General features: G+C 40.3%; 1 protein-coding gene across 4 annotated transcripts in view; it reads left to right on the top strand.

Moving 5' to 3' along the window:
- LOC121317125 (serine/threonine-protein kinase MRCK alpha-like) overlaps positions 1-13994 on the top strand; it is a 196234-nt gene that overhangs the window by 147029 nt on the left and 35211 nt on the right. For all 4 annotated transcript variants that reach the window (XM_041252744.1, XM_041252747.1, XM_041252746.1 and 1 more), the window contains exons 16-17: positions 1615-1720; positions 13743-13867. In XM_041252744.1, coding sequence (XP_041108678.1) covers positions 1615-1720; positions 13743-13867 — 231 coding nt within the window. The remainder of the gene's footprint in view (positions 1-1614; positions 1721-13742; positions 13868-13994) is intronic.

Below are 13994 nucleotides of genomic sequence, written 5' to 3'. Positions count from 1 at the left end.
TCGTTAGTAACACAAATATTTACTTTCATTAATATTTGATAATCAAAGCATCGTTAACCCTTTGCGGTCTATTTATTCAGCACAGATCCAATTTATTTTCACACAAGCTGTATATTTTATACACGCGGTTTAAAAGTAATTTTATTCATATGTAAAACAGGTTTAAAAGGCAATGTATATCAACAGGACAGTCAGTACTGCATCTCCAGCCCTGCCCCACTCCTTGTTCGCTGTATTTATCACATACCTCTTCATAGTAGTGCATACTGATAAATCATCTCCTGATCACTCATTTTATCACCAAACTCCTCAATAATGCGATCCAACTTATTATTTTATTACTATAACATCTCAAAAAGCTTGGCAAATGTTTTTGATTTTCTTTGAGTGCTGGATGCGGAAGCAGCTATCTTGTTTATGTCCATGTTATGTCTGTGGTGAAGGGGATTATGTGTATTGCTTTGTACTTTTAGGATTCTAGACATCTTACACTGCAGACTTCCACACCAAGGCACACACTGGGGTTGTTAGCTTATATCAGAGTTTCTGAAAACGGTATCTCTGTTCAAGCCAATTGCAGGCTGCGGGTCTTCAGATTGTGAAAGTTCAGAGCCTTGTTCTGCGTGTCAGGGAGCCCCGATTGAAAGTTGCGCTCATCCTTTTCTACACCTCTCTTCACCCCGGTAATTGAATAGTTTGTTTATTTTGGGCTGTACCCTCGTCCACTTGGTGTGTTTTCCCATTGGCTCGTTCTGAGACTGCCCATTGTTCTTAATTGGTCCGCTGTTTTGCCCGTCAGCTGTATTTATGAGGGTTACCGTTCTCTGTCCGAGGTGTCAAAGCACCTAAGGACGTCTCGTTTGTACCCTCTTGGATGACACCCCTGGCACCAAAGGATTTATTCAATGATGGTGAAAATGAACCCCTTGTCCAATATTTAGTTTACATCTCATTTTAAAAGCATTCTTTGTCAGTGGGGGAGTTTGTGACAAGAAAACCTAGCAGACACAGAGAATGGCTTGGGAACACCCCTCTGGATAGTCCAATTCTGTTAATTTCATAAACAGAATGATATTATTACCCAACCTGACACTACATCTGTGCTGTTAGTAAATGTGATTTCATAAGCTACAGAAAAAAAAAAATGATGACATAAACCTAAATTGAAGTTTGAACATTGCTTGCTATGAGTAATATACCTATTCCTCTGGGAACTGTTTTTTTTTGCAGACCACAGACATTAAAATATAAAATGTACTGTCAGTACAAGTTGTTATGAGAAGAAAAGGCTGTTTGTTTTAGTTTTACATATTTAGCCAGTCCAAAAATGGAAAATTGTTGTTACATCCAAAAATAGGTATGACCTAGATAGGTATCAATATTGTTCAGCATACTAGACAGGGAGGTTTTGTGCTGATCGCTGAAACCTTGAAACCTGGAGGTCGTATCTTGAAATCTTCACTTTCCACAATTTGGAATTAAGTGAGACTTGATAGTCCAGTGTAATATTTCTGTTCTTTTTAATAGTTTTCTGAAGTATTCAAGATATTCTGAAGTTGTGTTTTTATTCCTGTTTTATTCCAATGGGTATTTCTTTTGTTTTTCTTTCAAAAGCCAAAGCGAACGAGAAGAGTTTGAGGCTGAATTCAAACAGAAGTATGAAAGGGAGAGGATCCTGTTGATGGAGGAGAATAAGAAGCTTTCCAGTGAATTAGATAAGGTGAGATTGTTAAATCTGAGATTCGCTGTTTTAGCACTTGTTGTATGGTGAGGTTAGGTCATGATGGAAATGAGACGAACCACAAACTGTTTCAATGAAGTTTAATATTAAAACTTTACCAACCTCAGCAACTGCATTACTAGTGGATTTAAGTCATCTGTCTTGTCACTGTTAATTGTCAGTGAGTTGGTTCTGAAATGTTTTACTTTTGATTTCAGTCCAGCCTTGTACTGACTGCAAGTTATTATTGTTAAATTCAAATACAGTCACTTCAGATAGCAATGGCCTTCCAGTGCTAAATCAAAGTTAACTAATTATGTTATGTCTGCAAGGCAGAATACAGGCTTAACATCAAAGACAATGAAAAGTATGCATTACAAAATTTTGCTTTATACATGACGTGACATGCTTTATAAAAGATACACTCTTCATAAAACACTTTGATCTTTTTGATGCTAAAGTGCAGTATATGTGGGATCAGTGCCTCTAGGGCTTCTAAAAGGTGAGTGAAATATTTTTGAACAGAGCACCCACTGACCTTGCAATTAAAGTATATTACTGTACTTTTTTTTTTTGTGGTTAAACTAGATCAAAATTCTTTGTTAACAAGTTGCCCTATTGTCCTATCCTCTGGGGTGGATTTCTCTTTCAAGTACAAAATGTAACCATTACCGTATAGGTATTTACCTCTTAAAGACCAGAAACCTGAATAAGACATCAAAGCCACTCAACGAGCCTGTGACACAGTGATGTCACGCCCCCAAGGATATAAATATACTGAGCTCACAGACCTCAACATCATTTTTCCTTCCACGACTGACCTAAAGGGAGCCTGGTATTAGATAAGTACTTGTTGCTTATGACTGTAATTTTCAGTAATTATTGTGTTTTACATAATTTAAGCAATATTACATTTACACTGTAATAGTTTTTTTAAGATTATTTACACGTATATTGTGCACTACTGGCTGTTACATTCCGCAGCGGCCTTGTGCACCCACGGGAAGCCAGCGGCTTGAGTCTCTTCTTCCCAGGGATCAAGCAACATAAGTCAGACTTTGTGCGTCCTCGTGGCTGCATAGCTCCGGCTGGAGTTAAATTAAGTTTCTTGTTTTAAATTATGAACGGTTTATGTTGTGAACTGTAAATGTTATTGTAAGTGTTATTACTGTTTTCTGTGGAGAAATCTTTTTCTCCTATTGTATTTTTTTATTTTTTTTCACGGAAATACACGCACAGCTGGACCAAGATACGTGCTTCGATTGAGATTGCTTTCAGTCTCTCCCACAGTACCTTGCTGCCATTTTGGTGACTGCTTTTGTATCACATCACACAAGCAGGCTTCCCTCAGTCTTCAGTGTGGTACTGACTGAGTGGTTTTGCCAGTGGCTTGTACAAGCGGGCATCCCTGTACATTGCTACCCGCGGTAACTGCTGGACCTGTACCGGGACCGAGGTTACCGGTACTGTGCCATCGTTGTAACCATACCATACTCATTTTTGCTTTTAGCACCATACGATACATTTTTAGATAATGTATGTAATTGTTTAATAACTGTTTTTGACATGAGTATTTTCTCATGTCTACACAGGCCTGTTTGCAGGTCTGTGCATGTGTGCTGTGGAGCTCAGCACACATGCAGCAAGGACATCTGCTGCACTGAGAGGATCAAGATTCTCGCTTCAGTATCAGATGTTGTTTTGGTGACTGCTTTTAACATCACTCCGTTCCTGACCTGGTACCGAACCATGACCGAGATTGCCGCACCAGTATTATCATTCCGGTGCCATTCTTGTACAGACCTGGTGATTAAAAGTCACCGCACCGGTACAGAACCAGCTCAGAACCATCCTGGTACGACCTCAGTTCCGACCCAGTACCGTACTGACCTGGTGCAAAAGTCAACAAACCGGCCCAACTCGGGCCTTGACCCGCCCGGTCGATACCTATAGGCAGATTGAGGCAGCAACTTTATACTGTATACTGTTTAACTATATACTGTACATTGCTTGCTACTTGCATCATGCCTGCATTTTATCCTTGTGAGACATGAAAGACCAGTTTGCCTATTGAGGACTTTTCCGCAACTCTAAAGAGCGTTCTGCATCCCTTACTCCTGCTCAGCCCTATACAGGTTGCATGACATTATGAAGCTGGGCCTGGCCCATTTTCTGCCGGTTCTATTGTCGCCTATTTGTGCGTTTGCTGCATGGCTAGGGAACCGCAACAGCATCTTGGTATACTACCAGTCTCATTTGCTGCGGCTCCTCTCTGAGAACCACAGGCTCTCACCACAACAGCTGGATGAGCTGTACTTGGTTAACAAAAATCTGCTCTTTGTGTCCAAGCTCAACGGATAGGCTGTAGGTAAAAACCTCACTGCGCTGGTAGCTGCACGTAGGCAGCTTTGGCTTTCCCAGGCATGCATGCCTGATGGGGACAAAGCATCACTGCTGGACGTCCTGATTACTCAGGACATACGCTTGGTCCTGTTGTAGACGAGGTGCTGCAGCGCTTCCACTGTGGGCGGGAATCCACTAAGGAGCTGTACGTAAACTGCAGCAAACTGGCGCCCTAGACCCCAGCAGTCTCAGACTGGCACAGTCGGCTGCATCCACTGCCAGAGGTGATGTTCGGAGCCGTCCGGTGGCTGCTTACCTTGTAGGCTTTAATACTTTCCGCCACCCAGCGCAGAGACGCTTCCCCATAAAACCAACGCAAGTAGAAGTATCTGTGGTTCGCTTTTCAGGGAACAGCGTATAAGTTCAGTGTCTTGCTATTTGGCCTCGCTTTAGCTCTGCATGCCTTCTCAAAGTGCATGGAAGCTGTCCTAGCCCCATTTGAGACTCAAAGACATTTCAAGAGTGCTCAATTATCTGGACATTTGTGCTCGGTCTCCAGCATAGGCAGAGGCCCACACAGAAGTGGTCACCAGCCACCTTCAATGGTTTGACCTGGGAAGAACGAGCTCACGTCTTCTTAGACCTATCCAATCTAGGAGTGCTTGGACTCCAGGTCCATACTGTCCACTCAGTTGGGCGGCAGAGCACAGAGAATAGCCACATGTTTGGAGCTCTTTCAGCTCAACAGAGCGTTCACGGTAGTGTCGTTCCAGAAACTTTTGGGCTTGATGGCAGAAGTTTCCCAGACCTTTCGTTTGGGTCTTTTGTGCACGTGCCCAGGCCTGGTACAACAGCAAGATTTCTCAGCCCATTGAACCACGGCCACCTATTGACAGTGTCTCATCACTGTCTAAAGGCCCTCTGTTGATGGAAACAGCCGGCCCATCTACGCCTCGGCGAGGCGCTGGGCAGGGGCGCTTTGTGGAATGGCAGGGGTGCTCAAGGTGTGTGGAACCCCACTTGGCAGGGTTTTTTGTAGAAGGTTCGAGGAAGACCTGTGCTTGTCCACAACAGTTGAGGCTTACGTCAACTACCAGAGTGACCTCAAGTCTCTTTGTCTTCCGTCTGTGCGACAGACCTCCTCTCAAGGAGAGTCCCAAGGGCCTCGGAGCAGAGGCTTCACCACACGTTGTGACCTGCTCAGTCAGGCATGGGGTACCTTATGGCCTCCTGACCCATTGAGTTTGCAGGTCTGGGTCTGGCCCCTGAATGGCTGCATTTGAGCCGTCTGGAGTTTTCTAATAGAGTCATTGACACCCTGCAGTATGCCAGAGCACCATCCACGTGTTCCCAGTACGGGTACGGGTGGGGTGTTTTTCAGATGTGGCGTCTGTCTTGTGGATTCAACCCCACGACTTGTCCCATGGCAGTTATACTACAATTTTTGCAGGACCTGTTTGATGAGGGGAAATCCCCCTCTACATTTAAAGGTTTATCTGCCAGCTATTTCAGCTTGCCATGTCAAAATTGACTCTGTCTCCCCACGAGCTCACTTCCTGGTGGGTTAATTTTGCATAGGGGTTCGGCGGCTTTGGTCGACTGTGGAGGACATTGTTCCTCTCTGGAGGTTAAACGAGGTGCTTAGTGCACTCATGAAGCCTCTATTTGAGCCCATGCATTCAGCTTAGCTGAACTATTTATCACTCAAAGTGGCTTTCTTGGTATCACATCCGCAACGTCAGTGAGTCAGATGCAGGCATTCTCCATTGCAAAAGCCTGCTTAATTTTTACAGCAGTCAGGACAAAGGTTACGCTCCACACCAATCCTGCCTTTTTGCCAAAGACGATCTCTGCGTTTGATGTCAACCAGTGTGTGGAATTGGAGGCTTTCCATCCACCTCCTTTCAGGTTTGACAAGGGGTGACAGCTCCATACGCTCTGCCCAGCGTGGGCCCTGGCATGCTATGGTGACAGGATGTGAAGTTGGAGGCAGTCCAAACAGTTTTTGTCTGCTATGGGGCTGTAAATGTTATTGTAGCCCTGTCTAAGCAGAGATTCTCCAAATGCTACTGGGGTTTCGTATAGTAACGCACAAGGTAGCTTCTCGGCTTAGCCTTGTAGCATTTCGGTCGTTCTGCTATATTGCCCTTGCGACGGCTTTGGTACACTTACCCATAAGGTAATGGTTACATTTCGTACTTGAAAGGGAACGTTAGGTTGTTATCATAGCCCTGGTTTCTTGAAATAGAAATGTGGCCAGTAACCATCAAGGTTGCTGCATCCATGATTGCAGCAAACTTGAAGGAAAAACGACGTTGAGGTCTGTGAGCGCAGTATATTTATGTCCTCCGTGGCGGGCCATGACTTTGTCACAGGCTCATCGAGCAGCTTTGAAGTTTCTTATTCAGGTTTTGGTTCTGTGAGATAAATACCCATACGGTAATGGTTACAATTTATACTTGAAAGGAAAATCCACCCCTGAGGGTAGAATCATAGGATAACTTGTAAACAACAGATTTTGATCACATTAGTTTAACCACAACAAATGTACAGTAATATACTTTATTCACAAGGTCAGGGGTCTGTTTAAAAGTTTCTTGACCTTTTAAAAGATCTAGAGGCAGTGATCCCACATATACTGCACTTTAGCAGCAAAAAGATCAAAGTGTTTTATGAAGAGAGTGTATCTTTTATAAAGCATGTCACTTCACTATGTAAAACACACTATTTGTAATGTATACTTTTCATTGTCTTTGTCAAGACAGTATTCTGCCTTGCTTACAGAACATAATTGTTTTCTGACTTTTATATAGGAAGACCTATATGGAAATCACACCTAGATTTTTAGATCTGGGTTACAGATTGTCCACTTGTGGTGAAACTTAGAGACATTCATTTGCACAGGTTTGTCTTCCAAAATCAACTTACTACTTAATGCTTTGGATTGGTTTGGTCAATAGTGTTTAGCTAATGAATACTTTGACTGAATTTGACAAACTTTGCAGGAACAATTTTTAATATATGATCTGTTCTACAGTATATGTTTGAATTCCATTTTACTTTTAAACTATAGTCCCAAAAATGTAAGCGCTTCTTTAGGAAACCTTTAGAACTAGAGAGGGAAGCAATCATAGGCCAGGGTTTCTTTTCGCCCCAACTACTCCTAATTATTTTAAGCAAATTGGGTCTTCCACCTGCATAGTAACTCTTGACATAAATGAGTCTGTATGAATGCAATGAGTCCTCAACTAATAAATGAAAACTGCAAAAGAAAATGTGTTCTTGGCATCAGTGATGTAGTCAAGACCAAACGTACCGAGATCAAGACCAAGACCGAGACCAAACTTACCGAGACCAATATATTTTTGTTGTGACCAACCTTGTAAACTAAATTAATTTTTGCTAGAACAACAACAATGATAATAATAACTATTTCTTTTTTGAAAGCTATTTTTCTTTTAATAAACAAAATAAACACAACAAATGTAACAAATGAAAATGTTTTCTATTGACTTGTTCTAGTTCCAATCAATTTACTTAGGAATACACAGCCTGAAAAGGTGTATAAAAACATTTACTGCAACAGATGGCTGTGAGATAGAAGCGGAAGCTGCACTTAGCTTCAGGAACATGAGTAGAAGAATGTTTTAGCTTTAGATGCCTAAAAAACAAAAAATGAATATGGAATTATCTTATCAAATGTGGTCCTATATTTACTGGTCATTTTATAGCAAGATATTTCAGTCTTTTATTTTTCTTAAAAATATTTCCCAACATAAAACCAATGTCACCTTACAATAATTGAGTTTGAGTTTAAGTGTTTTAAAATAAAATATCAAACAGAACAAAATTTCAATGTACCATTTGTAATTCATTAATATGAGAGAATTGGTCAGGGGTCTGAATACTTTTGCAAGGCACTGTGTGTAGCCAATTCTTCTCATTCTGTATTGCACATATATACATATGTGCTTCTAAAATTCATCTTTCACATTTTTAGAAAGAAAAAAATTAGAAAGAAATAAAATTAAAAATCTTCTTCTTATAAGCAATAAACATGATATAGAATTAAGTATAAGCTGCCATTGAGATGTAAAGTTATAGTGTCCAGGAGACATGGTTGAAAGGGAAAAAAAAGAAAAAAAAAGTTGGCTGAATCTCCAGGGCTCCATATATAAAGTGTGATGGTGCTCCTTTGTAATAGTACAACATTTTTTTTTTTACACCTTGTGTATCTTGATCCTTGATTTATATAACATAACACACAGACCTTGATTGTAATAATAACTGATGTTTATTCATAAAACCACGAGCCTGTCACTAACTATAAACAGTTTCGCTAGATAGAACAGCTGTACACATGTAAAAAACACATGCACAAAACCACATGGAAATAAGACCAAGTACATTATTCTGTGAATGGACCACCGGGCAGCTTAGTTATTTAAAATATACCTGTAACTTCATACGTTATTGCAGTGGGGGGTGGGGACGATAGTATAATAATGATAATAACAAACAACTTTTACTTTACATGGCACCTAAATGCAAAGCATCTGAAAGCGCTATGCAGTTTCAAACACGCTAGCAAAAAACGTAGCAAAGCAGAAAATGCAGGTGCACAGACATTATTTTATTTTTGACAGAAACATTGATATTTAATTCCAAAATTAAAACCTAACCGTGACAATAAATCAAGATGCGTTTTTGGTTGTTATATGTTTTAAATAAATAAGAGAAAAATAATATACTTAGCCTAATGTACAAACCAGGAAATTCCTAGATTAAACTGGTCCCAGGCAGGAGATTGGTCTTGAAAGCAGGAGGGTCCTGATCAAGACTTGACAGATATGTACAGATAATACTATTTCTAGGCATTTGTGTTGCTGACACAATTTTGTTAAAGTAACTAATATATTACAGGAAATTTATTTGGTGGCAGGAGGAAAGTTTGCTTCATGGGAGAGGCTGAGAGACGCTGTAGCAGCACGAAGTCTGATGCGTTAAATTTTGTAATTTTGAATGCTGCTCTCTAGACTCGAGTATAATGGCTACATTATTTTGTATTTAATAGCTGTCACTGTATAAAAATGAGTGCATTTTGAAGGATAAAAAAGGACATATGATAATCAAGGAAATAAAATAATCTTGAATGTTTATGAATGAGACCAATCTGCGTGCTGCCTGCTATCAACACCAAGACCTGACGTGCCGAGACCCAGACCAAGACGAGACGGCCTGAGACCGAGACCAAGATCTTAAAATATGGCCTCGAGATCGGCCTCAAGTCCGAGACCGGGTCTCGAGACTTCATCTCTGCTTGGCATACATTTCTAACAACATTACTAAAATGTATTGTGTTCAAACAATGAAACGTCAGACCATTTTAAATACAACCTGTCCACGTAGAAAGTCAAATAATTGATCCCCATTAATTTATAGTCATCCTTACTTAAAATCTAAGATTTTCCCTTGGGTTGAAAACCAAGTCTACATAAGTCTTCGCAATGTCAGATGAATCCTGAGATGCTGATTTATTCACATTTCTGATTCCTTATCTCCGCAATTATAACTTTTTAATTGAAGCTGCACTTCAGCTGAAATGCATGTATTTCAATGTGTACATAATAGCTCTGTGGATCACGACTAACAATGAATTGATTTCACATGTACATTGGTTCTGGTTTATTTAAAATATAATAGCTTGAACAAGACGGGGTTGAGTGCAAAAATAAATTGCAAGTATTACCCCAAATATAGTAATCTCATTAAAAAAAAAAAAATTCAAAAACAATAACTATAGGGAACATTGTAGTCATTGGCACGTTCCAGTGTTTTATCACTTGCAATAAATGGAAACTTCATGAACTGATCAGTTCACCTTTTATATTGTCTTCCCATATATTTCTAAATAGGCATTATCTTATATATTTATGCTGTCACATGTGCCTGTACCCCCACCCCCCCACCCCCACCCCCCCACCCCTCCCCCCCCCCCCAAAATCCCCCCCCCACCCCCCCCCCCCCCCCCCCCCCCCCCCCCTTGGACTTTTCCGCATTTTATTGTGTTAAAACATGGACTCAAAAGGGATTTAATTAGGAGTTTTTGCCACTGATCACAAAAAAGTCCATAATGTCAAAGTGAAAAATAAAATCTACAAATTGTTCTAAATTAATTACAAATACAAAACAGCAAATAATTAATTGCATAAGTATTCACCCCCTTGAGTCAATATTTGGTAGAGGCACCTTTGGCAGCAATTACAGCCATGAGTCTATTTGCATAAGTCTCTACCAGCTTTGCACATCTGAACACTGCAATTCTTGCCCATTCTTCTTTGCAAAATTGCTCAAGCTCCATCAAGTTGGATGGGGACCTTTGGTGAACAGCAATTTTCAAGTCTTTCCACATATTCTCAATTGGATTGAGGTCTGGGCTTTGACTAGGCCACTCCAGGACATTGACCTTTTTGTTTTTAAGCTACTCCAGTGTGGCTTTGGCTGTATGTTTGGGGTCATTGTCCTGCTGGAAGATGAATCTTCTCCCAAGTCCCAGGTCTCTTGCAGATTTCAGCAGGGTTTCCTTCAGGATTTCTCTGTACTTTGCTGCATCCATTTTTCCCTCTAACTTCACAAGCTTTCCAGGCCTTGACACAGAGAAGCATCCCCATAGCATGATGCTGCCACCACCGTGCTTCACGGTAGGGATGGTGTTCTCAGGATGATGTGCGGTGAGGCTTGCACCAAGCATAGCGCTTAGCGTTGAGGCCAAAAGATTTCAGTCTGAAGCCCAAGTCAGTTAAAAGTCTGAAATGTGTATAACACGGTGTTAGTACGCTGGCCTAAGTATAAAACTGTCTTTGTTAGATGTTCTCTGAATTAACTAGCATGTTACCTAATTAACCTTTTGGCACCAATTACTGTTAACATATGAGGGTCCATGATTACTATAAATATAGGTAGCATAGGCACAAGTTTGTCATTCCTGAATGTAAGGGAGCAGAAAATGGCAAAATACCCTCAGTTAAGCAAAGAAAAAAGACTATAATTACTTTAAGAAATGAAGGTCAATATTTAAGATAAATCGCAAGAACTTTACAAGTGTCTGTAACTGCTGTGGCCAAGACCATCAAACGATTTGAAGAAACTGGCACTCATGAGGACCGAACAAGGTCAGGCAGGCCAAGGGTGATCAGAGAACAAGTTCATTCGAGTCACAAGTCTGCGAAACCAGCGATTAACTGCCCCTGAAATACAAACTCAGCTAAATGCTACTAGAAGTACAGATGTTTCAACATCAACTGTTCAGAGGAGATTGCGTAAAGCTGGCCTAACTGGAAGAATTGCTGCAAAGAAACCATTGTTAAGAGTGCAAAATAAGAGGAAGAGACTTGCCTGGGCCAAAAAACACAGAAACTGGATGTTTGAGGAATGGAAGTCGGTCTTATGGACCAATGAGTCAAAATTTGAAATATTTGGGTCCAACCGCCAAGTATTTGTAAGACGTAAGGGTGAGCGCATAAGTTCTGCGTGTGTGGTTCCCACTGTCAAGCATGGAGGAAGCAGTATCATGGTCTGGGATTGCTTTGCTGGTGACTGGCAAGCTTAACCAGCATGGCTAACACAGCATAATTCAGAGGCATGCCATTCCATCAGGAATACGGCTAGTTGGGCAGTCCTACATTCTTCAGCAAGATAATGACCTGAAACACACCTCAAAGTTGTGCAAGAACTATCTGGTGAAGAAGGAAAGTGAAGGACAACTCAATCTAATGACCGGCCGGCCTGGCCTGCCCGGTCTCCAGACCTCAATCCCATAGAACTTGTATGGGACGATCTGGACAGAAGAGTCAAAGCAAAGCTACCGACAAATGACCTACATCTCTGGGAATTGCTGCAGAAGAATTGGGAAGACATGTCGGGTGATTTGCTGCTGAAACTTGTTAACTGAATGCCTTGTGTTTGTGAGGCTGTTTTTAAGACAAAGGGTGACTATTTTGAGGAGTCCAAGATTTAGAGACAATTTTCAATTTTCTTGAACGTTGCTTTGATACTTATGTTTTGTTTTGTATATTGTAACATGTGTTTTCTTTTTCAAGTATTTACAGAAACGTATATGACGTAAAACATTGTCAATTATGAAAAAAACATAGTTTCCAGCAAGTGTACTCAAACTTTTGACTGGTACTGTGTGTGTGTATATATCAACATTTTCAGTAGCTACAATGTGCGTATATTTGGTTTGTCCCCTCCTGATGCAATATCCTGATTCAAACAGATGTAATGATTAGGGCTAGGAGTCTGTCACGGAAAATTTGGACGTAAATCACTAAACAGTCACGGTTAATGCATTCAAAATCACAGAGAAAATGACAGAGGGAGAATAAAGTCACAGGGATAAAAAAATAAATAAAATAACTGTCTTTAATAAAAGCATATAGCGCGTTGGTGCACACAGGTTCAGCACAGAAGGAAGAAACAAGCAAATTAAATTTCAATGTGTTGCTTTTTTATTTGCTCTGCAATGGTGACTACTAACAGTAGCATTTATAAGCGCTGAACTAAGCAGAGAATAAAGATGCAAACAGGGGAAAGGGTAAGCAGACGAGAAGCGATGCCCCGTAAGGGTGTGAGAAATACACACACGAGGATAACACAATGAGGGTGTGGGGAAGACAAGAGACATGTAAATTAAATTAAGTGCAACTGTACAACAATTAAACAATCATTTCAATTAAGAAGAGAAAACTGTTTAACGTATGTCCCGATGCAAATGCTGGCAGTTAGTATAGTACACACACACTGAATTTATGAACTGTTAACATAACTTTCAAGAAGTATTTAATCGAAGTACTTAGTTTGACTCAGAATTTTTTTCTACTCCAAAAAACCTCCAAAAAACAGGACATCAGAGTACAAAGTTGAAGCTAGTTCAAATATGTAACTATTTATTCAAATTAATAAATAATAAATGTATTTTTTAATGCTAAATTTAATGTTAATAAGAAACACTTTCCAATAAAATCGCATACAGATTGAACACGAATTTACTAACATCCCTGCAAGTCACGCACATCAGCAAAAAATGGTGGACACTAGCAAAAGCCACGGAATCCGTGACACGCGCAACCACTGTGACTAAATCCCAGCCCTAATAATGATTGAGTGTTTTACCATACCATGCTTCAAAGGCATCTACATTATAAAGGTACAAATGCCTCCCCTACACACAGTGCAAAACCACAGCTCATTAGCCACCACAGTGCAGTCATTAGTGCAGAAACAGCCACATACAGTAGAGAGCAAGTGAAGTGGAAACATGTGATAAAGAGTACAGAGCAGGCTTGTTTACAACATTAAAAAATCCATTTTATATCAATAATTGGTGTAATAGCTAAAATATTTGTCCACAGATGTAATTGCTGCCTTTCCTTCAAGATAGTCAGAACTCATTTATGAATTAATCAACTTACAGATTTTTCATTACTTCCCTTCTTACTATTCAAAATGAAGGGCACCATCAATAGTAGTAGTTATTTTAATGTATGTGTTGCACTGACGTCATTCTAATCTTCAGTACAGATCAACATTTTATAATATGAGGTTGTGTGTTACACATGCTGCAAACTGAAGTTGTCTTATATTCTGTGTATATTAATGTTCTTCCTTTGTTTCACAGTTAACAGCAATGTTTGAGAAGCTGAGTGGCAGTAACAGACAGCTGGAGGAGGAGATGAGGGAGCTGGCTGATAAGAAGGAGTCGGTAGCACATTGGGAGGCTCAGATCACTGAAATCATTCAGTGGTTAGTATCACTTTTATATCCGCTACTTTCACTTGCAGGCACACAAGCTTCTTTCTTCTGTTGAAGCCTTTTCAACACTGAATTAGAGACAGGCTTCTGCAGCTACCTGCAATATCAACTGTAAGCT

The sequence above is a fragment of the Polyodon spathula genome, chromosome 6 (genome assembly GCF_017654505.1).
Source record: "Polyodon spathula isolate WHYD16114869_AA chromosome 6, ASM1765450v1, whole genome shotgun sequence".
NCBI lineage: Eukaryota > Metazoa > Chordata > Actinopteri > Acipenseriformes > Polyodontidae > Polyodon > Polyodon spathula.
This window is presented reverse-complemented; position numbering and strand designations above follow the sequence as displayed.